The sequence below is a fragment of the Pseudorasbora parva genome, chromosome 2 (assembly GCF_024679245.1).
Source record: "Pseudorasbora parva isolate DD20220531a chromosome 2, ASM2467924v1, whole genome shotgun sequence".
Lineage (NCBI taxonomy): Eukaryota > Metazoa > Chordata > Actinopteri > Cypriniformes > Gobionidae > Pseudorasbora > Pseudorasbora parva.
Genome location: NC_090173.1, coordinates 59,479,714 through 59,503,718, shown reverse-complemented (window position 1 = coordinate 59,503,718; position 24,005 = coordinate 59,479,714). Strand labels below are relative to the sequence as shown.

At 40.0% G+C, this 24,005-nt stretch overlaps 2 protein-coding genes across 3 annotated transcripts in view; both read right to left on the bottom strand.

Annotated features, from left to right (window-relative positions):
* The window catches only part of LOC137047422 (zinc finger protein 850-like), a 117,434-nt gene extending 109,084 nt beyond the window's left edge, over positions 1 to 8,350 (bottom strand). Inside the window, exon 1 of the mRNA XM_067425064.1 lies at positions 8,241 to 8,350. The gene's annotated coding sequence lies outside the window, so the exon portion shown is untranslated. The remainder of the gene's footprint in view (positions 1 to 8,240) is intronic.
* LOC137047376 (gastrula zinc finger protein XlCGF57.1-like) overlaps positions 28 to 24,005 on the bottom strand; it is a 180,137-nt gene continuing 156,159 nt past the window's right edge. Inside the window, exons 1-5 of one of the 2 annotated variants that reach the window (XM_067425016.1) lie at positions 11,644 to 11,730; positions 8,241 to 8,384; positions 1,304 to 3,256; positions 407 to 1,087; positions 28 to 275 (exon numbers count right to left, since the gene is read on the bottom strand). In XM_067425016.1, the coding sequence (XP_067281117.1) occupies positions 2,172 to 3,256; positions 8,241 to 8,325 (1,170 nt within the window). In that variant the 5' untranslated portion in view covers positions 8,326 to 8,384; positions 11,644 to 11,730 and the 3' untranslated portion in view covers positions 28 to 275; positions 407 to 1,087; positions 1,304 to 2,171. Of the gene's footprint in view, positions 276 to 406; positions 1,088 to 1,303; positions 3,257 to 8,240; positions 8,385 to 11,643; positions 11,731 to 24,005 lie in introns of those variants that run through there. The other variant, XM_067425020.1, reaches the window with a different exon arrangement.

The following is a 24,005-nucleotide window of genomic DNA, read 5'->3' as shown; positions in this document are numbered from 1 at the left end:
TCATGGTCAGGTCTGTCATTGCGTCGTAATTCTATCTTGGACTGCAATATGATGAATCCAGTGTATGGATTTGTTGCTGTGGAGGGTGGCTTGATGATGTGCACGCATAAAAAAGTCCAAATTGTCAAATATTATGGAATAAGTTGGTGGAGGCGTGGGGTGTGTGATCGGAAAAGCTGAGGAGCTCAAGTCCAGCTCTGCTGCTTCAGAGTCACTTAATCTGCTGAAAGGTAGCACAGCTATTTCAGACTCATTTTAGCTTGGAGTCATTTCTTCTGTTGGAAAAGGAAAAAAATAATAATAATTACAAGGCTTATTATTATTATTATTATTAATCAAAGGATAGACAACGTCACAGCATTTGATGTTTTCGGTGTGTCTATATATGGGTCACTTGTCATCTCACCTGACAAGTGAAGCTCTTCCATGCTTTTCTGGCCCCTTCGGATCACTTGTGCTTTGGTCTTCGCTGGTGTCCACTCTCTGACCAACATCAATGTTTCCTTCTGCTTCAGAGTTCAGGAAAACTTCATTCTGGACCTTTAACTTTTTTAGAGATCCCCCACATATTAGTGCCCACTCCTTCTGCTTCTCTACTGAATTTTGGTGAGTTGTTGTTATGGCCATTTTGCTCAGCCTTTGAAACACTGCTTTTTTCACCTTTTTTAATGCAGTATACTACCTAGGTAGTATGCAAAGGCTGACAGGCGGGGTTCTCTTCCTCTCAAAGCAATGGAAGCTGCTGCACAAGTTGCAGTTTGAGAGTGGTTGGTGACGGTTGTGAGAATCGAGAAAAGGAATGGTGAAAAACATTTTAGGTCTGCCTCTAAACTGGTGAAGGAAAAATCTTTCAGATCTTCCGGGGATGACTTCCACAGGATGAAACTGTTGTTTGGATTACATATGGTTTTACATTCGTTGCTTACTATATCCAGGATGTGCACCTTTATTTCCTCCGCTAGGTGTTTATGCTTCAATATTAATTTTGCAGCTGTTGTCCATTTTTTTTATTGATGTTGTTTACTATTGAAGCATCTTCTGGATAACATACCTTGGCAACAGTCTGTGATTGGTAGTGGGTGACAACCTGAAATATAAAATAAATTATCAGTATGAATAATTATGGTGTAGACTAATAAGTATAATGTGCATTTTGACATATTGAAATATACACACTGTAACCCTGTAATTAAACTGTTTAAAAATAAAAAAATAAATAAAATCAAAATAAATCAAAATAAATAAAAGCGAAACAGTCCAACCCCCACAGAGGAGCTGTGTATAAATTAAACAACAAGCTTACCTCTGTAATGCTTGATCGCGTTCTCGTACCGGTTGGAGTTGACAGACTGTGGCAAAGCTTCTTCAAAGCCCTGGCCGTCTTGGAGGGAGTAGGCTCCCGGTTTCTCTTCTCTGATGACTCAGACGAACACGCTTCTTCAGCCTTGTCTCTTTCGTCGTCTGTCCATTTTTTGAACACGGACATGCCACGTTCCAACCGTGTTACTAAGTTCTGACATGACCGACAAATGCGATACGATTTGTTTGCTTTATTGTCGAGTTTTAATCCTAATCGGAGAATTTGATCATTTATGCATTTACCTTTAATGTTTCGCTCAAAAATTACGCTCGTGTTGGCAAGTTCTCCGTGTATACTTAAAAATGTTTTGCAACATCGGCAAAGGTTGTTTACACTCATCTTCGACTAGTTCCAGCATGTGTGCAGTTGAGTTCTGTTGACAGCTATGCGGGTCGCTCAGCATACGTCACTCACTCTGTTGCTCTGATTGGTTGTAGGTGTATCCAATGGAGGTCTTTCCTGGATCGGTTGAAATACGCCCCATAATCACAGCCCAATGGAGCAGTTTCAGACTCATATTCTGACTAGAATTGAGTATGACCACGTCAGGCTACTCTCATCTTCCACTGTCGTCGCTCCTCCTTTTATGCTCCCGTCACTCGGCCGCGAGAGGAGACTGGTGTGGCGCGCAGTTGACACTCATTAGCACTCATCACCGGCCCGCTCTCACGGTACCTCGCCTCGCTGCTTGCCACAGTAATAAACAACCTGCAGTTTAATGTTTGCATTTCATTCCCTTACTGTACCGAAAATGAATCGAACCGTGACTTTAAAACCGAAGTACATACCGAACCGTGATTTTCACGTACCGTTACAACCCTACTACAGCGTGAACTCTCATGTGACTGTCGAGGTTTCTTTTATGTGTGAAACACTTTACACACTGTTGGCAGGCGAATGGGCTCGCTTCAATGTGAACTTTCATGTGCCTGTCAAGGCTTATTTTATGTTTGAAACTCTTTCCACACTGTTGGCATGTGTAAGGTTTCTCTCCAGTGTGAACTCTCATGTGAACTTTAAGGGTTTTTTTATCAGTGAAACACTTTTCACACTGTTGGCAGGTGTAAGCTTTCTCTCCAGTGTGAACTCTCATGTGACTGTCAAGACTTATTTTATGTCTGAAACTCTTTCCACACTGTTGGCAGGTGTAAGGTTTCTCTCCAGTGTGAACTCTCATGTGAACTTTAAGGGTTCCTTTATCAGTGAAACACTTTCCACACTGTTGGCAGGTGTAAGCTTTCTCTCCAGTGTGAACTCTCATGTGACTGTCAAGGCTTATTTTATGTCTGAAACACTTTCCACACTGTTGGCAGGTGTAAGGTTTCTCTCCAGTGTGAACTCTCATGTGAACTTTAAGGGTTCCTTTATCAGTGAAACACTTTCCACACTGTTGGCAGGTGTAAGCTTTCTCTCCAGTGTAAGCTCTCATGTGACTGTCAAGGCTTCTTTTTTGTTTGAAACTCTTTCCACACTGTTGGCAGGTGTAAGGCTTCTCTCCAGTGTGAACTCTCATGTGGACTTCAAGGTTTCCTTTATGTTTGAAACTCTTTCCACACTGCTGGCAGATGTAAGGCTTCTCTTCAGAGTGAACGCGCATGTGGACTTCAAGGGTTCCTTTATGTTTGAAACTCTTTCCACACTGTTGGCAGATGTAAGGCTTCTCTCCAGAGTGAACTCTCATGTGAACTTCAAGGGTTCCTTTATGTGTGAAACTCTTTCCACACTGTTGGCAGGTGAAATATCTTTTAGTTCCTCTCTTTTGAGCTCCTTTTTGTGAGGAAGTCTTTTTAGCCTGTATCGATTTTTCTCCAGTCATGAAATCATGTTTATCATAAAGGTCTTTCTCTTCTTCCTTTTCATTAAGTTCATGACTTTCTTCTTTCAATGCCATGTGATCTAGGGCAAAAACATACATAGAACAATTTAGACATTTAAAGCATCGGTAGCAGGGTATAAGGTAGTATGTTATATAATATAGGCAATCCTAGGGATCAGGAATGGGCAGGGCTCAACATTAATGCTTGTCCACAAGTGGGTTTTTTGAAGGGACAAGTGAAAGAGAATTTTACTTGCCCGATGGACAAGAGCCTGATTAAAACAAAATTTTTTTTTTTTTTTAATTTTTTCACAGCGTTTGAACGAATCGTTTGAATGAACGACTCTGTTACGAACTGCTCTGAGACAAAAGGGTTGGAGATCCAAACGCAGTATTTATTAAAGTGTAATCCAAAGTCGTAGTCCATAGAACAGGCAAAAGGCCATAAACAGGCAAGCAGTCCGAAAAGGCAAACGGGTAATCCACAGAGAAGGCAAGAAATCAAAGACCAAGATACATGAAAACAGGGAAACGCTCAGAAATGCAGTAGTGACACTAAACAAGACTTCGCAATGAATGACAGAGATAACCAGGCATATATAGGCAGAGGTAATTAGGTGATGAGACACAGGTGTGAACATTGAGTACTAATGAGTCTGAGGAAAGGATTATGGGTAATGTAGTTTGTGATGGAGTGACAGTCCAGGGTGGAGTGCCCTCTGGTGGTGATCACGGGCACTCACACTGGTGAATTGTGACATAGCCCCCCCTCAAAGGAGCGGCTTCCAGACGCTCCTAAAATTGTCCAGGAGAGAGGTGGACCGGAGGCGGACCCGGGGGCGGGATGGAGGGCCAGGCCCATGTAGTGGAAGAGGGCCTGGAGATTCAGGCAGAGCAGGAGGCCAGGATGGAGCTGGCCGGGCAGATGACCAGGTTGGCGCAGGCGACCGGACAGATGACCAGGGTGGCACAGGTGACCGGAGCGGAGCCGGCGGTCTTGAAGACCCCCACGGCGGAGCAGACGACCACCACAGCAGGGCAGACGGTCTTAAAGACCCCCACGGCGAAGCAGACGACCACCACAACAGAGCAGACGGTCTTGAAGACCCCCACGGCGGAGCAGACGACCACCACAGCAGGGCAGACGGTCTTAAAGACCCCCACGGCGGAGCAGACGACCACCACAACAGAGCAGACGGTCTTGAAGACTCCCACGGTGGAGCAGATGACCACCACAGCAAGGCAGGTGAGGTTGAGGACCCCCACGGCGGGGCAGGCAGAGCAGGTGGTCCAGCCAGAGTCCCCTCTGGACCCGGGGCAGGAGGCGGAGCCCTCTCTGGACTCGGGGCAGGAGTCGGAGCCCTCTCTGGACTGGGGGCAGGAGGCGGAGCCCTCTCTGGACTCGGGGCACGGGCCGGAGCCCTCTCTGGACTTGGCGCACGGGCCGGAGCCCTCTCTGGACTCTGCACACGGGCCGGAGGCTCTGGAAGGTCTGCTGAGACTACACGAGGCTCTGGAAGGTCCGCGGAGACGACACGAGGCTCTGGAAGGTCCGCGGAGACGACACGAGGCTCTGGAAGATCTGCGGAGATGACACGAGGCTCTGGAAAGTCTGCGGAGACGGCACGAGGCTCTGGAAGGCCTGCTGAGACGGCACGAGGCTCTGGAAGGTCTGCTGACTTGTCCAAAGACACAGGCTCAGCGGCGATCTTGTCAAAGGACACAGGCTCAGTTGCTGTTTTGTCAGAGGACACTGGCTCGGCGCCCATCTTGTCAGAGGACACCGGCTCGGCAGCCATCTTGTCCAAAGACACAGGTTCGATGGCCATTTTGTCAGAAGACACAGGCTTGGCAGATGCAGTGGAAATGTCACGATCATCCTCCATGACACCCACTGTGTAAGCAGAGCCGCTTACCTGAAGGGCATAATCAAGGAACTCACTCAGGGACCCTCGAGGACCATCACGGATGAGTTTGCCTTGTAACTGTTTGTTGAGTCCATGGCAAAAAAAGTCAATCAACATAAAGTCCGGGAGGTTGGTGAAGTTTGCAATGTTCAGAAAGTCTATGATGTGGTCCTCGAGTGAGTGAGTTCCCTGGCATAGACGGACGAGACATACTGCTGAATCCATGTTGGCGAAGTCTTCTGTTACGAACTGCTCTGAGACAGAAGGGTTGGAGATCCAAACGCAGTATTTATTAAATGGTAATCCAAAGTCGTAGTCCATAGAACAGGCAAAAGGTCATAAACAGGCAAGCAGTCCGAAAAGGCAAACAAAACAGAAGGAACAGGCAAAAGGGTAATCCACAGAGAAGGCAAGAAATCAAAGACCAAGATACATGAAAACAGGGAAACGCTCAGAAATACAGTAGTGACACTAAACAAGACTTTGCAATGAATGACAGAGATAACCAGGCATATATAGGCAGAGGTAATGAGGTGATGAGACACAGGTGTGAACATTGAGTACTAATGAGTCAGAGGAAAGGATTATGGGTAATGTAGTTTGTGATGGTGTAGCGACTCAGGCGAATCAAACACACAATCGCCAGTTACATTTAACAAATATGTTTTGAATGCTTTGTGCTTAGTAACAGACCTTCCCCCAACACAACAGAGAAAGATTCTCCGTTACCCTGGAAACCATCTAATAAGACGTTTTACGGCCCAAAAGAATTTGGCCACATGAAAGTCCAGAGTTAAAGCTTGTAAAACACACGGTTTTGCCTCAAATTATAGAAAACCATCTATAAATGAACATGCACCCCAGGACATTGTATGTAAACACATAACTGTCTTGTAAAATGTTTCGTCTGTATGGTATTTTGCATCTTTTTTATCTTTGTCTTAACAACTTACTAGTTCAGGTAACCTCATATATGTCATGTCTCCTATCAAATTAATGCTCACTTCACGACTTACACTTCCATGTATATCACTTATTCAGAAAATGCAGTGTGTGTTTGTTGCATTAATTAGAGTATGAATGGTCAGAGACCCACTGATTCAAGCTTGAAACAAAGAGCCATAAAATCTCCAGAGGAATTTCCTGCTTGGAAATCCCAACAATCTCATTGGTTGAGTCTACCCCAGGAGGGCGTGACTACTCCCAGACCTTAAAAAGAGGTGCTCGGATGCCCTCCCTCTCTCTTCTCTCTCTGGCTGAACCAACACGTCATCGTGGCTGGCCCTTGAGCCAGGCCACCAATGCAGGCCCTCCAAGCAGGACCACACACGACTATTGGGCCAGCAGGCTCTTCCGCTCTTCCTCCTCTTCCCTCCTCGCTTCGCTTTTGCATCGCATCAAATTCCTAGCCCCGAGGGCATTTCTTCAGGGAGAACACAGAGCATCTCTAGAGCAACCAGCCGCTCCACCCCGACCTCGGAAAGAACCGCCGGACACGCAGGACATTTGAACTCGGAACACACGCACACACGCGAGAAGCCAAAACTAAAGCAAGTATTCTTATTTCCAAATTCAAACTGCTGTTAAGAGGGTGTGCTATTTTCCCGTTGGGACAAGTTAACTTCTTGAGGCCTCTGTGTTTGATGAACTAAAGGAAAGCTCTTTCTCATCCCTAATTCTGTTTCTCATCCCTATCTCTCTTTATCTCTCTAATTTTAGTCTATTCATTATTCTCGTTTATGTATTCTTTCGTTATCTTTTTGCCAATCAGAATCATCCACCTTGCAGTAATGACATGGATAGACCTTAATAACAGCATAACAGTTGAGAAATGGTATGTACGAGAGACGGGGAGAGAGGGAGCGCGGGCTACGAACTGTTTGTGAGATTTGAAGAGACTTGAAGCTGGTTTCTGCTGATGAGACTGCAAACTATTCTTCATTAAATTTCTTCTTCACGATTGGTCTTGAGTCTTAGACTGTTACCTCTAACAGAACAGTATTCAATGCTTCAGTGATTTCACGATAAGTGTACATATTTTATTCTAATCCAGCTTTTTCAATAATCTTTTATAGTAAGAGGTTGTGTTAAAAAGTCCACATTAATGTGTTAACTTTAGTAACCCATTTATATTTGGCCCCAAACTCGTCAAATCCTTACGCTTGCCCATTTTTCCTGCTTCTAACACAACTTTGAGGACAAAATGTTCACTTGCTGCCTAATATATCCCACCCACTAACAGGAGCTGTGATGGAGATAATCAGTTTTATATAAATATAAATGAATAAATACCTGAATATATTAAATAACCGCTAGATGTATTGTTTTTAAAGCATGTTATATGTTTTTTCTATAGTCTGATAAATTCCGCTTTAAGAACGGTCACATCACACCGTAACATTGATTAGTCCTCCGAAACTGAAATAAAATAGATGTTTTATGTTCTGTAAACAGCCAACCCATCTCCGTTCGGCTAATATTGTTGCTTCTGTCTACAAAATATATTGTCTTTGAAAAACGTTCGTCTTTTTTAGTCACGTCCGTAACGCATGTGTATTTCCCTCATTTAATATATAAAACATTTTTATGTGCTGATATTTTGCTGATCAAGTCAGGACTCTACTCAACTATTTTCGTGGGTTTATAAAAATATGAACAGATGATACAAGTCTGGCGAGTAAACTAGAAAAACAACTAGCCAATGGTGATTCTATTGCCCAGGTGTGTGTGGAGGGTTGATCATGGCCATTTCAGCAGTGACTCGCAGATCAAGACAGTGGATTCAGTCAATTAAAAGAGTTCGTCATTCCTGAAACTTTGCAGAATACGTGGAAAAGCATGATCAAAACCTTTCTTCAAATTGGGAATGTAGTTTATACGACAAAGCGAGCAGTGTAGCCGTTATGGTGCGATCAACAGAAACTCCCTCTATAATCAATAACGGCACAGCAAACTCTTATTTACATCGTGCATAAGCTTTGCTTGTTATCATGAGACAATCTGTGAGCGAGTAGACTTGACGAATGACACGTTTACTCCAGCCAGCAGGATTGACGACATTCAAAAAATCAACTCATTTCTGTAGAGCTGGATAATGATCATCTGAATAAAGATCTGAAAAATGAGTTGAGAATGAAACTTTGAGAATGAAACCAACCTGTTTGTTCCTCAGTTTCTTCATGTTTCAAACTGAACACATTTTCAATCTTCAGGTCTTCATTCTCCTCTTTAATAAACGCCATCTTTATAGTAGTGTCACGTGGATCTGTCACTTCTCCAGGGGTTTTTCTGTGTGTTTGTCCTGTTTAAGATAATTAACAGAAAGAGAAAGAGTGAGTCTCAATGAGCTCTAGTTCAGTATCAGCGCAGTCTCAGGGCGTTTTTACACCTGAAACTCTGAACCAAAGTCCGAACCAAAGTTTGTGTTTTGATACATTGTGTCCGTTTGGTTAGTTCTGGTTTGCTTTCACATTGCAGTTATGGAACTATACATGATGCACTGGCGTCCTGTCGTCATCATCTATGTGGGCTGCATCTTAACATTGATTGGTTTGTTAGCGGACGAGCGGCTGACGTCAGTGTGTTGTCAATTCAGTGGGTAAGTTTGACAAGAATGAATGAACAGACGCATATCGTTGCCAATACTGTTAATATTATGGCATTACTATCTGTAGCACCAACTGTACTCTAGGCTAGTGGTTCTCAACCTTTTTCAGTGACGTACCCCCTGTGAAATATTTTTTCAGCCAAGTACCCCGTAACCAGCGAAAAGTATTTTTGGTAAAAAAAAAAAGACTTAAAACAGAGCACTGCCATCCGTGTCGGGTTTATTAAACTTTTGAACAGATAAACACATACAAAATTTAAACATTTTAAATAATTAAACTATTTTTAACATTTTAGATGATAATAATCCATGACTAAATTTATTGCAAATATTTATTACTAAATTTAGTGATTCAAACTAATGTCGTGAAAACAGTGACCATAATTCTGAAATGGTAACTTGGGACATTTCCTATTTCAGTGGTCAAAATATCACTAAAATCTAATTTGTTGTTTTATTTTAGTTAATAAATGTAGACAATAATTGTAATGTTTTTGTTGTTGTGGAGTCCCTATATTATTATTAACATTAATAATCATTATGATTTAGTTTGATTATTAGGATTTTTGGTCTGGATTTAAAACAATAAAAAAAAAAAAACTTGTATTTAAGTTTAGGCTATACTATATAAATTACTATTTTTACTTCAAAAGTTTTGTTTATGCTTTAAAAAATAATTCTTAGTATCCTTAATTGGTCGTTATTTTGCATTTTAGGTAGCCTAGGAATCTAGACGCACCCTAGCGGCAGCAAATTTAATTTGCCCGCAAGTGTGGTCTAGCAACTCTCAATTCCTATCTGAGCTGTATTCCTCAGAATCTGGACGGCCCAATCACATCGTGTATAGAGTCGGTGGGCGGGGCCATAATGACGACGGCCGAATTGCGTTTGTGTGCTTCTAGTAACACAGAAACTGGCGAACGGTGGTCTTTCGAATCTGCCCGCGCCTCCGGAAGACTTGGAGTTAAGCTTTCCTCTGAGAAAAGAACAAAGAGCGGCACTGAAGTCATTCTTAAAAAGGGAAGATGTGTTCTGAGTTAAGCCGACCGGATACGGCGAATGTTTAATCAGTCAGCGAGCTCTCCTTCACCTTCGTTGCTCTGGTTGGTGTAGCGCTATCCTATCGCGTGCAGAGGGAGTTTGACAGACAGCCGTTTATCCGCCCCTCGGATTGAGCTGTCAATGGTGAGTTTCCAGACCAAACATCTTGATGTGGGTCTGGCTTGTCAGGCTACATTTTAGGCTTATTTTAGGTAGAAAGTATATGTATTCTGCACATGTACTGTATTTAAGTTATATTTCAGAGGTATGATAATCACTTCGTTGTGACTAAGGAACTTTTTGGGCAAATCAATCCGTACCTTTATGAGGCTCTCTTATAAAGTACATACAAACAATATTACTTTACATTAAAAGCCAATAGTTAGTATGAAAGCGATAATGAGGTTTCTTGATATTTGACGATAATGCCGTTCTGTCTGCTCTCGACGTTCTTTATGAAGTAGTAGCGGCACGCGCGACCATGCTGAGTCAGCGTAGCTCACAGCGCCATCTGCTGGTGAAAATAATCACTAAACTCTTGCTCCTAAAACCAGCGGTTGCTGTATGATATTGGCTGCACGTTTTTTTTTCCAATATATCTGCGGGTTGTTTTGGAATGAGCTGTAAAACGGGTACATTTCCGGGGACAGCTCCATTCGGGAACAAAACAATAAAAACCAGGGAAACGGGACGTCTGGTCAAACCATCGTTGATCCAAGTGATTGACAGCTGATGCCAGGCGGCAAATGACAGGTTTGGTTCAAATCATCCTGGTATGGGGGAGATTCTGGGTTTTTAGGATAATGAAATTGAATAGCCTACTGAATATACAATTAATTTTATGAACTTATACTTATATTTCACAGACATTTTTATGAAATAATTATTTTTAAAGGATATTTGAATGGATGCTACTTTTTAAATATAGGTAGGCCATATTTTAAAATCTCACGTACCCCCAGGGGTGCGCGTACCCCCATTTGAGAACCACTGCTCTAGTTTTCTTTTTTAAAACTGATGACGAACAATAAAAAGAAATAGATCCATAGAGTTTTTTCGATAAGAAAACACTTTCCCCGGTCAATGCTCCAACAACAGCCCAGACATGGAGCTACTTCAGCCACCAGTCTCCCCATCCCTGGTCTAGAGACCTGCACTCCTGCAGGACGAGATTTGAGTGTAGTTTAGTTCATCACATAATCTAAAAATATTTTGAGATATTTATCATTTGATGTTTATATAAAAGGAGTGATAATACAAAAGTATTTTTAATGTCTTATCTGTTTAAGTGACAAAGAGGATCTAAAAGTATAATTTAAGCCATTTCTTACAAATATGTCACTCATTTTATAGAAAATATGAGTAAGTAAATCATAGAGACAGAAAAGTCACTGTATAACAGGAATGACCCACCTTCCATTAAAACAGTAGGAAGGACAATTCATCAGTGAAAAATGCAACCTATTGTGTGCTACCAGCATCATATTCTTGTGGTTTGAGGCTTTTTTTAACCCCCATACCCGCCCCTACCCTAAAACAGATGCAAAAAACGGCAGGAGCAACAATAACCGTTAGATTATTAGATTAGTTTCAGGACAGAACAGTCGCCAAGATTTAAAAACCACAGCAAAAGTACTGTAGTGAAACTGGCTCTGCAGACAGATTTTACTGGATAAAAGGGGGAAACGTGTCAGTGGAACAGCCGAGGGGAACAGGAGAGTAGGCAGCTTACACACAACACTTTATTCATTATTAAAAGTACATTTAACATCGTAAAACACATTATCCCCCTTTTATCAGCCAGTGCAATCACACGTAGACGGGCTCACGTCAGCAAGGGGAATATTATGATGTTTAATATGAAATATTAAAACTTTGAAGATGGTTTATATCGCTATAAAAAAACACAAACCTTTGCTGAGGCGAATATCACAGCGCGGCGCAGCCTTATGACGTCACATCACCACACCAAAATAAAAGTCCCGTTCACACACTGCTGAGTCTACATTCACAGAAGTGCACACACTTACAAATAATAAAAGAGATGACAGAAACTCATGCTGTTTAATGATTATCTGAACATAGGAAACTAGTAAATACTGTTAGACTTTGTCTAAAGGTTAAAACTGTATTGTTTAGGGGAATACATTATTGTTTACATTATTTATACATTTTATATTTAATTATGTGTGTGCATGTGTGTATGAGCACTGAAATGTGAAATGTCTATTTCGAACTTAATTTAGTATCAATTCATATGTAGTATATAGCTTACTGTACATAAGGAAACATTAGTTTGTCTTAGCACCATTTTAGCACTATTTTAAGTTTCATGGGTCAAATTAAATGTGCTCGCATTCATTAATTTTGACTTGTGTGTGCTTATATACGTATCATTATTCATTAAAAAATAGTGGGATACTAAGTCCTAATATGATGCATAAGTTTTTAACGTTTTAAAAATTCACATTTAAAGAAATCTAGTGTTTGATCATATCTAAATATTTATTGAAATGGAAGACTGTTTTTGAGCAACTAGAGTAGATAAATTTAGTGTATTTATTAAAGAGCCACATGGCACCTAACTGTGCGCTGTTGTTTATCGGCAGGTTATGGAGTGAGGCGCATGAGGACGGCGGTCTGCAGTTCAAAGTCATCTCAGGCTCGAGAAACAGCGCTGATTCGCTGGAAACGGATAACAGACCGGTTGAATACACTTGAATTACTTTTAATATTTTTACTTTTAAAATGTCTGTTACATGAGTTTAAATGTTGGCAGTATTGTACATGTCAAAACAGTAGATGTATTGCTGTAACGTTACTCGAAAATAAAGGCCAATGTGTAAAGTTATTTACATTGAGTAATATTATGGTGTGTGGAGTATTTTACAAAGGTTTAGAGCAAATTGAAGTTAATATTAAAGTTATATAATAAAAGTCAATATTACTCATGAATAAAAACAGTTATTAATATTCATAAATATAGTTTTTTAAATGTTTTTTCCCAAAAAAATGTCTACCAAATGTTATTTTTATAATGTACCAATGCAGTTACTCAGATCTACTTAATTATTTTATTTCCATTTACTCTGTTCATATGGTGTATGTAATTGATTTCACTGCTGTAAATTTTGTCATCTGTGGCTTTATGTCTCATTTTAAAATGTACTCAATTTTTTTAATGTAAAAAATTTTCACCAAAAAAAATCCCAGTAAATAATTTTAGAGTGTAAATTGTGTAAAATGCTGCACAGTTGTAAGATGATTATAATAGTATTAATAAATGTGTAGTATAAATGCAGACGAGAAGCCATCATCAGTGTTCCTCTCTTCATTTCTCCCTTATTTTCAGGGGTACTGCAGACACCATGCAACTTAGGCGTAAAATGGGACATAAAGCCACAGATGACAAAATGGAACATTGTGTTTTTTAGTATGGCAGTTTATGCTATATATATATAAGGGTTGGGCAAGTTAACGCATTAATTAATTAACGCCGACAATTATTTTATCGCACATTAACGTAGTTATTTATTATTATATTGAAAGGCCGTTGCTCACTGCCTCTGAATACACACACAGACAAACCATTGGTCAGGAGAATACAGCGCTGTCTGTAGCCTAAGCCAAGAGCTTGACATTCTTTGTCTGGGACAAATAAAATATAAAAATAACCAGAAACGCGAGAATGATTCAGATTTTTTTGGTTGTTTTTATTATATTCAATGTAAACAGCGTTTGATGAGTGTATCTCTGCCTCTGGTACGTTAACAAGTTGAGGCTCGCGCTGCCGGTCTCTTTGTGAGAGACATTCGTGGAGAAATCAAAACAATTGAGCAGTGATATAAACTCACAGAAGAAACATACTGGGGTAAAACTGAGCTTTTTGTAGTTGTTGATATTTATGATCCATGATATTGTTAATAACACACGTCGACTTTGCAATCATGAATTGTGTAGCATGAATGGTGTAGCCTAGTTAAGTAGCCTAATTAATATTAAGTTTACATTTTAGATCCAAACCACCTTTTTTGTTCCATTTCACCCATGATTTCACCGACGAAAATAGTTCCAGAGGAAAGCAACACTCAGCGCGGTGTTTTGATAATGAATGATTCAGTGTTTTGAATGAATCATTTGAATAAATGACCGCGAGATGCATCCATCCGAACCTCGAAGCCTTTTGACGTAATGAAATAAATAAATAAATGCCAAACGCGATTTAAAAAATAATCAAATGTAAGAATTTAAGATGAAAGATGATGCATACATTTAATAAGATTTTTTTTAAAAAAGGCCTTTATAAAATTAAATAACGCCCTGGGGTTAATATCACAAATATCCAGATTTAAGTCGGCCTATGTTAAAGCTGACAGAACACTGATGAGAATATTACTACACAATCAATATATGTATACCATCAATTTAATTTAATTTGATTAAATTAATGTTTAAGTTGATATTTACAAGAAATATTGTAACGGTTACTAACTTTTAACTGCTGTAAAAAGCACCTTATTTGTTTAAAGTGTTTGCAAACCATATGTTATTGCACTTTTGTTCATTTAGCAGCACTTTTGTATTCATTATTGAATTTTGCGCATACTGTGATTAATCGTGATTAATCACAGAAAAATCTTGCGATTAATATATATATCAGCCCAGTCATTAAAAACAATAATATATAATATAATAATAACAGTAAAAAACATATTGTAGGAACTATAGCAGTTACATATATGTGGAAACCTAGAGCTGGGCTTTGCTGGCTCTTACTCCTCATCACTGCTGTCACTCTCTATTATTCTGGACTGAGTGCTTGACCTGTGCTGTCCCTGTACCTGTGCAAAATTCAGATTTGTGTCTATATGTATTTGTAAGGTTGCCATTTAATGCAGTAATGTGTCATTTTTAATGATTATTTATGTTGATATATTTAATTTCTCTTTTATTACATTATTAGACAAATCATAACATCTTTGACAAAAATAGAACAGATATACTAGCAGGTTACAGAAATCAGACTTAATTTGACTCCACTGTTGCATGACGTCCACATACGTGGACATTTAGTTTTTGGTGCATAAAAACTACATTTTACTCTAAATTTTAGTTTATAAAATACTGTACATACTGATATTTTTAGCTCAATTGACCTCAGTTGTATAAAAGTTTTTCACAGATATGCCTGATGCTTTTGGCCCATGGCTATCGCTGTCAGCCATCTTGGATTAATCATGTCATCATCAAGCAATGAATATTTGGAATACAGGACAGTAGCCACTCGTACAATACTGCTGTCAGTCTACTGACACTGCCCTCAAGTGGTTTGGAGAAAATAACCATGAGAAATTACCCTCAATGGAGTTAAATTAATTGTTCCCAAATGTGGACACCATGCATGAAAGGGTTAAATATATGACTTTATATAACCATTTCAATCTATATGACTACATGTACAGCTGTTCTGGCCAGTAATTGCTAACCATGAGCTGATTAGCATCTTCAAACGGTCATCGACTGTCTGGTGCCATCGTGTGACTGTCATACGTGGTTAAGCTGTCAGGAAAAATTGTGGATTCAGTTGCAGGTAACAGAAGAATTTATTAAAGGGGGGGTGAAACACTCAGTTTCAGTCAATCTCATGTCAATCTTGAGTACCTATAGAGTAGTATTGCATCCTTCATATCTCCGAAAAGTCTTTAGTTTTATCATATTTATAAAAGAAATATGGGCTGTACCGAGTCTTTCCGGAAAAAACCGAGAGCCTGGAGGCGTGTCGTGTGGGCGGAGCTAAAGAATGACAAGAGCGCAAAGCGATGACGTCCTCAAGCGTGGAGAAACCCATCTATCTCAGCTAATACAGATAATGATCCACAATCAAATCTGAGGCTGAAATAAATTGAACAGGAGAAACGGCAACAGCAGGATGTCCGTCTCTGTGGTATGGACTGTATTTAGGGGCCTTTGTGTGCAGTTTATGAGGACATGATTCGGTTTATGGACTATTGTATGTGACTAGACCTTAGAGGTAGCAAGCAAAACGGTTTTGCACGTCAGAGTCAGAATAGTGTAACGTTATACAGAACAACAATGGAGTAACCGTTAGCGCATTTGAATGACGAAGCACGCGATCGTATCGTTTACTGATGTTTACTCATGCGACGGTAGCCAATAGCAGAGACATTTGAAGTTGATTTACTCACCGGCATCTTCCAAAGCAGGACCGCTCTGTCAAAAACACACTTCTTTGGTAACGTTATGATTTGGTGAAGTCCTGTGACAGCAGTGACCGTGGAAATCCACTTTGCGACGCGACTGAAGCGATGCCTTGAAGCTTCCCGTCATTTCTGCGTTCAAATCGGTTCAAATGCAGCGCTGCCTTCCCGGAATGCTGTGCTGAAGCGCTGAAGTCGCTCGACGTCACCCATAGGAATAAAGTGGAGCGCGGCGCGGACGACTGGATCTGCACCCGAGAGAGTGTTTACAGCGTGCATTTCCTCTCTCTCCCTCTAGCCACGCGCGCGCGCACCCTTTCGGGAGAAGAGCCCATACGGCCCATACAAGGACCTTCCGCTCTTATTAACGTCAAATAGACCCATACTCGAAAAAAACTCGCCGAAACTTGTGAGAAACCGGAAGGAGTATTTTTAACACAGAAATACTCCATCAAACGTCCAACATTAGTTTTTGAAACTTTGTCTATGTTTAGGATGGGAATCCAAGTCTTTAAAGGTGTAAAAAGCTCAGTATGCATGAAACAGCATTTCACCCCCCCTTTAAGGTCAAGACGGACACAGGAAAAAAATAGCAGAAACATAAAAGGTATGTAAACTGTCCAAATCAAAATGTCCACTGGTCCGGTGAGCAACATTAACAAATGGCAGGTCCCAAGCGTCACCAGTGATGCAACGTCGAAGACCCGCCGAGTTCACGGATGCACGTGATGGGCGCGCAGTAAGGGAATTATCCGAAGAGAGCGGGGATGCCGCTGAGAGGGGGTTCCCCGATTAAAGTGACTGTAGCGAAGCCTCCGAACTTCAATGGAACGAGCACCACTGCTGGCAGTCCTTAACCCCTTGCCTGTCATCACCCATTTTGGCAAATGGGGCATTTTGACCCCAAATAAAAGGGCTGGTGCTCTTTCTGAGTAGACACATAAGTAACACATAAGTAACAAGAAAGCCAACGCTTAAGAGTTTGAAATTCAAGACTCAGAATAACTGTTTTTAATATAAAGGTATTGTAGCGAATTAGCTCTTAAGGGAAATATTAATAATTATTCATAACTCATTATGATTAATTATGAATATTTGAATCATTTGAATAGATTAACTTTATGTAGCTACATTAATATTGCAATCAATCAATCAGTTCGTTTGTAAACATTTAGTATTGATTATTACTTAATTCTAAGAAAAGGATATTTTTCATGGCTACAGAAAAAATATTCTTCCTTTGTATTTACATAAGCGCTTAGAGCGCATAACCAGATCGATCATTTAAGGGACAATTTATTTGCAGGCAGGGAGTCAGAACCAAACATATATTGTGCACAAAATTTAATATCTATAAATCACGAACGAGACATAAAACATACATACACAAAACATACATAGCAAGAGTTGAAGTGAAAGTGGTTAGAAGAACCGGGTCAGTACAGATGGATGAAGTCTAAAGAGTCGAAAAGAGAAACCGTCGGTGACTACAAGCCTTTTTAACAAGACTACAGTTTTACTCACTACACAGCAATTTGTTTTGTGTACGATACTTGCATATGGCTTGAGCCGTAGAAGACCGTCCAGGTGGAAATTGCAGGAGAAAGTTCGATGGTTTGGTCTGATGGGTTTTACCACGCATGATTCCTTCCGTGGTGAGTGAAGGAACGATGATGAAATTGCAGAGTCTCTGATGGTCGAAGAAGAAGGTGGTCGACATGAAGTGTTGGGGCCTGTTGGCACAATCGCTGTGTGTGGGCCTCGGGTTTCTGGTCCCGCACAGCACATGGCTCTGTGTATGGAGGCCTGCATTGGTTTTTTTCATTGGTTTTTCTGCCCCTCTCTTTTTAAGGTCTGGGAGTAGTCACACCCTCCTGGGGTAGACTTGACCAATGAGATTGTTGGGATTTCCAAGCGGGAAATTCCTCTGGAGATTTTATGGCTCTTTGTTTCAAGCTTGAATCAATGGGTCTCTGCCCATTCATACTCTAATTAATGCAACAAACACACACTGCATTCTCTGAATACGTGACATACATGGAAGTGTAAGTCGTGAAGTGAGCATTAATTTGATAGGAGACATGACATATATGAGGTTACCTGAACTAGACAAAGACAAAAAGATGCAAAATACCATATAGAAGAAACATTTTACAAGACAGTTATGTGTTTACATACAATGTCCTGGGGTGCATGTTCATTTATAGATGGTTTGTCTATAATTTGAGGCAAAAGCGTGTGTTTTACAAGCTTTGGGTCTTTAACTCTGGACTTTTCATGTGGCCAAATTCTTTTAGGCCGTAAAACGTCTTATCAGATGGTTTCCAGGGTAACGAAGAATCTTTCTCTGTTGTGTTGGGGGAAGGTCTGTTACTAAGCACAAAGCATTCAAAACATATTTGTTAAATGTAACTGGCGATTGTGTGTTTGATTCGCCTGAGTCGCTACAGTATATAGGCTCAAACATTAAAACAAAAATAAAAAATGCTACAATATATTTTTAAATGTATAAAATATTTTGTGACTTCTAATATAACGTAAGTTATGTCCATAACTATGGATCTATGAGACCGAACGATGACCGTCACCACGGTCATACCTTGAATGACGCCATTCTTCCGCCTATCCTCGAGACCTAATAACAACAATGTCAGGTGACTGACCCTAGGGGTTGGCTATATAACATCCAGGTGAACCAACCACTTCCTCTTGCCTGAAACGCCCAGTTTGTTGAATGAGCAACAAGATCACCAGGGATGGGTAAATTTTGACTGGAATATGCCTGTGAAATTGTATCCACTATCCAATGAGACAATCGCTGTTTAGACACAGGTTTGCCTACACACTTCTTGTCAAAACATATGAATAGTTGCGTGTGTGACTGACACAATGAATGTGTGCGCTCAATGTATGTGTGTAATGCTCTAATCGGACATAGATAAGAGTTATCCAGTCCTGCAACTGAACAAAGGGGATCTGGACGAAAATCAAGCTCAATAACCTGATTTATTGTACTAGGCCTAAGGACCTTGGGCCGGAATGACGGGATTGGCCAGAGAAAAACCCCTTATCGGTCTTCACTGACTGATAAAGAGTGCAATTCACCAACTCTCTTGGCCGAACATATCGCCAGGAGAAAGACTGTCTTCCATGTCAAAAATTTGAGAACGGCCTGTTCCAAAGGTTCAAAAGGTACTTCCGACAGTGAGCGTAGAACAATAGAAAGGTCCCAAGCAGGAGACCTCATAACTCGTCTTGGGTGTAAATGGTGTGCACCCTTAAGGAATTGAACCACCAAAGGGTGTTTGCTAACACTTACACCGTCTACTAAGACATGAAAGTGGGAGATAGCCGCAATGTAGACTTTTATGGTATTAACAGGTTTCTCAGAATCCAACAAGGACTGAAGAAACTTGAGAACCAGACTTGTCACAATTGGCTGGATCTAGTCGTTGGTCTTGACACCATGAGAATACTCTCCACTTGCTAGAGTAGTTGCTCCACGTAGAGGGTGCCTTAGAACTATGTCTAGTCCTCAATACAGCTTCTAAGTCTTTAGAGAGGGACTGAGTAGAGGCCATACTCAAAGCTGTAGCTTCTCTAGACTCTGGTGCCAGATTTGGCCCTCTGCTTGAGAGAGGAGATCGGCCCTCCTTGGTAATGGTAAGGGGTGACCCTCAACCAAACGCACAAGAGCCGGAAACTAAGGTTTCTTTGGGCATCTTGGAGCCACAAGTAACATTCTGTGACGGCCTTGTGCTACTCTGCTAAACACTAGTGGAATCAGAGGTAAGGGAGGAAAAGCATATAACAACTCTTCCGGCCACTCTTGAGATATTGCATATATCCCCAAGGGACCGCCTTGATTGTTCAGGGAATACCATAGGAACACCCTGGTGAAGACCCTTGGGGACAGAGACAGGCCAAATGGAAGGACCCTGAACTGATAAAACTTGTCTTGGAAGGCAAAGCGAAGAAACGGATGATGATCCTGGCATATCAGTATGTGGAAATATGCATCCTTCAAGTCTATGGAAGTGAACCATTCCCCCAGCTCTATGGACTCCAGAATTTGAGCTGTAGTTAGCATTTTGAAAGGTAGTTTTTTTCAGAAACTTGTTCAGTTGCTTTAAGTCTAGAATGGGCTGAAGCCCACCATCTTTTTTTGGTACTAGGAAATACTTCGAATAAAACCCAGTGAGCTGTTCGCTGGTTTTTATCTGTACAATTGCTTTTTTTCTGTAATAAAAGAATGATCTCTTTGGCCAAAATTTGTGCCTGGACTGGGTTTTTGACTATGGTCTTTTGAACTCCTGAAAAAGTAGGAGGCGTCGCCGAAACTGTATCCGGCATCCTGTCCTGATGGTATCTAGGACCCAAGGATCTGATGTTACCTTCTCCCAACTTTCCAGGCATAGTTGGGAGCATGCTTCGGCGACTCCCAGACCACTATGCATTACCTCCCCAGGATTTGAAACCCCTGGAAGTACGCCCCCTAAAATACCCCCCCCCTAACTGGAGTGTGCGACTGGTCAGTTTGGGGAGCTTGGTGGGCTTGTCTAGAACCTCTACCAAGGAATTGGTATCCCCTAGTTCGTCCTCTGTCATACCCCCAAGGTTCCGAACGAGGAAAGTGTGAGGGCTGAAAGGATTGAGCAGCTCTATGGCCATATCTGGAAGGTCCGCCAAATGTCTGCTGAACTGATTCTCTCCTGCATCTTGCCTGATCGGCAGTATCCAGCACAGACTGGGAATCAGCATGGAATACCCGGCCAGGAACAACTGGCATATTAGTCAGTTCCTTCCTAATAAATCCTATTGCACAAAACTAGGATAAGGGGTTAAGCCGGGATATCTTGGTGATCCTGGCTCAATTCATCTGTGATCCGGTTTCACTAAAGCTGGATAGGTTGGCAGTAGGATGTTATAGTTATATTTCCCAAAATATTAAAAAGTTGTACAATAAAGGTGAAATTATTATTATTATCACGTTCATTGGAATAATGTATACATATATCAAAATTAGTTTATTTAAATATAACATTTGTTTTCCTTCTAATGAAATTTTCAATGTCCACCTAATATGTTTTTTAGCACAACTGTGTTTCAGAATGTCAATGTCTCCTAAAAACATGCTGTCTTGAACATATACTGCCTCAGAAGAATCACTTCCACACGCTCTTACAAACTGTATAACTTGTTGAGGTATGGCACCAAATACAACAGCATACTCTATTGGAGTAACTGGAAACCCAAATTCATCCAAAAATTCACTACAAGATAAAAAAAATACAGTTTGAATTTAAAAGTTGTTTAACTAACACAATGTTATTTTCATACCTATTATTATAGAAGAGAGATCTATTTTTATATTGAATGCATCTATTATCCCAAATGTGCAGTTAATCTCCGTCGTGCATTAATGTGAGTGATGACGGATATTATGGGATGGCTTAATGCAGCGCAAGAGATGCAGATAATTTGATCTTGACTGTTAAGAAACTTTAATTAATATTGTCACATAACAAATCTGCTTCAAATTGAAATAAAAATGAAATTACAACATTAAAATAAAAATAAAAATGTAAAGTGTGTACAAATATTATAAAATTGTGAAAATAAATAATTAGGAATCATGTTCATCAAAACAATGCACATTTAATTAAACCAATGTCACTCCAGAGTCACTCCCACAGTCACTCCAGCTGACGATGACGTCACGTGCATTCCCTCTATACACAAATCCGGCGAAACACGGAAGTAAAGCATCGCCGCCATTACTGCGTGCCTTGCTGCTAAGGACTTAGAGCAGTGCGTACACGAAAACACTTCTCAAATTAGGTTAATAGCTTAACAATGACTAATTCTCCCCTCATGTCATGTTATAATAGCCTACCTTTTTTTCCTTATAAATTATTTTTACTTTTGTTACGAATGCATACTATTATTATTTTTCCCCGTTTGTATTAAGGATATTAAGCTCCCTCAGGCTATATCTTTTCTGTATCCTATTTCGAATTCGAAGAAGTTGATTTTATGCAGCGATGTTTGTAAATCTTGATACTTTCAATAATAATAAAATTAATTAATTAATTAATTAATAAATAGCAGCGTGCCGCAGTAATGCACGGCGTGCTGTGATGAACATAAAGAAAACCACTTAAAGACAGAGAATAATTAAAACATACGTGTCCATTACAAACGGACCTAGTCACAATTAAAGTTAGACATATATGAAACGATCAGTTACAAAAAATATGGCCTTATTAAATCAGCACGTAAACTTGCGTGAGCTACCGATGTGCTCATGCTTCACAAGCTGCAATAAATAGCCACGACCAGTTGTAGCAATAGAATACATCTTCCTACAGGTATTCAATATTATTTTATTAATCATCTGGCATGCGATGAGCTTCAGAACCTAAACTACAGGGCATGAGTTCGGGATGGATTGGCCAGATACTGCATCCTACATCACAGATCAGCCGCTGCGTATGAATCAGTGTCGTGAGGTTTTCAGGCAGTGAACTCCTACCATAATATGTCAGTAACAATAGAGAAAACTACAAAGTTACATTTGTGTAATTGTGACTTAAAGTCCCTTTGTAACAGGCACGTATGTTTTATTTATTTTCTGTTATCATTTACAGCGCGTCGTGCATTACTGCCGCGCGCTGCTCTAAGTGCAGCATAAGTCCTCATAACTGTTCGTTATGTCATGTTCTTAAAACGTGTTTGTGTAAAACAATTCCGTGATCACGGAAAGCAGGGCCCTAATATTAGCAACACAGCTCACAATGACAGTGTTCAGTTTTATTGCTGTCTTAATTACATTACATTTGGCAGATGCATTTATACATTAATACATCCTGTTGTCAATAAATTACCTTTCTGTAAGTTTTGGCCAATGCCTGACATCATCTACCCAATGTTCCCTTTCACCAGACATTTTATTTAATGTGGAGGATCCGCTTTCATTGAAATGTCATTAGAGGACACCGGCAAGTGTCACACCGTCACGCACTTCGCAGGCACGCAGTAATGGCGGCAGGCAAGATGGCGGCGCCCATAAAGTTGAAGTTCGCGGCGGATTTGTGTATATAAACAGCGAGATCCGCGTGTCTGTCTGCTCTTAAAGGGACAGCAGCCAATAAAGCTTCCTGTCACTAAAGTTAAAGGGAACAGAGAAAATGACTCACTGCTCTTGACTAAATAACTTTTGTAGCTTTAATAAGGATTAACTATTTAATTTATAGTTTATGCAGTGCAGACTGCATATAACTTTGATAACTTTATTAAATGTCTGTATATTTCCTAACTGTTAAGACAGGAAGGGCAGGAGTAAACATGACATTTATTATGGGTTTATGTTAGTATTGTTTTAAGTTTACTTAAATTAAAAACTGTTATATTTTTGAAGCCTAATAATAAATGTTTTTTTTTTTTTAAATCAGTAGCTGCATTAATATCAGTAATACTGGCCTTCATCCATAAAAAGATGCCATTTAAAAAAGTATTTAAAATATATTGTCTATGTTGTTTCTACATTAATTTGATTAACTGTGAAATTATTATATTAAAAAATGTATTAAAAACGTACACAAACCTATATATTTTTTGCGATTAATCACAGAAAAAATATGTGATTAATCTAGTTAAAGTTTTTAATCGATTGGCAGCACTAGTTTTTAGTATTTTGTTAAATTCAACTTATCACAGCTATAGAAATGTAATATTTGGCACAGGTTTTGTTGTTGGAAAAAAAACACTAAATAATTGAATTGCTGAATTACCAATTATTAATTGAAATCAAATGTGTATGCAGTAATGCTTCTCCTTAACCAACCTCTGTGAATGTTGAGATCTATTTTACTGTCTGAATGATAACTTATCACAGATTTCCTCCTGCTGTCGATTCTAAATCTATTCTTTTTTGTATGTTATATATGTCAAAATCTGTGTAAATAGAAAGTTTGCTGATTAACACTTGCAATTCAGTGTCGTGATGGTTTTAAAAAATATTCTGAAGGTAGTAAAAAAGGTATTAAAAAGTAGT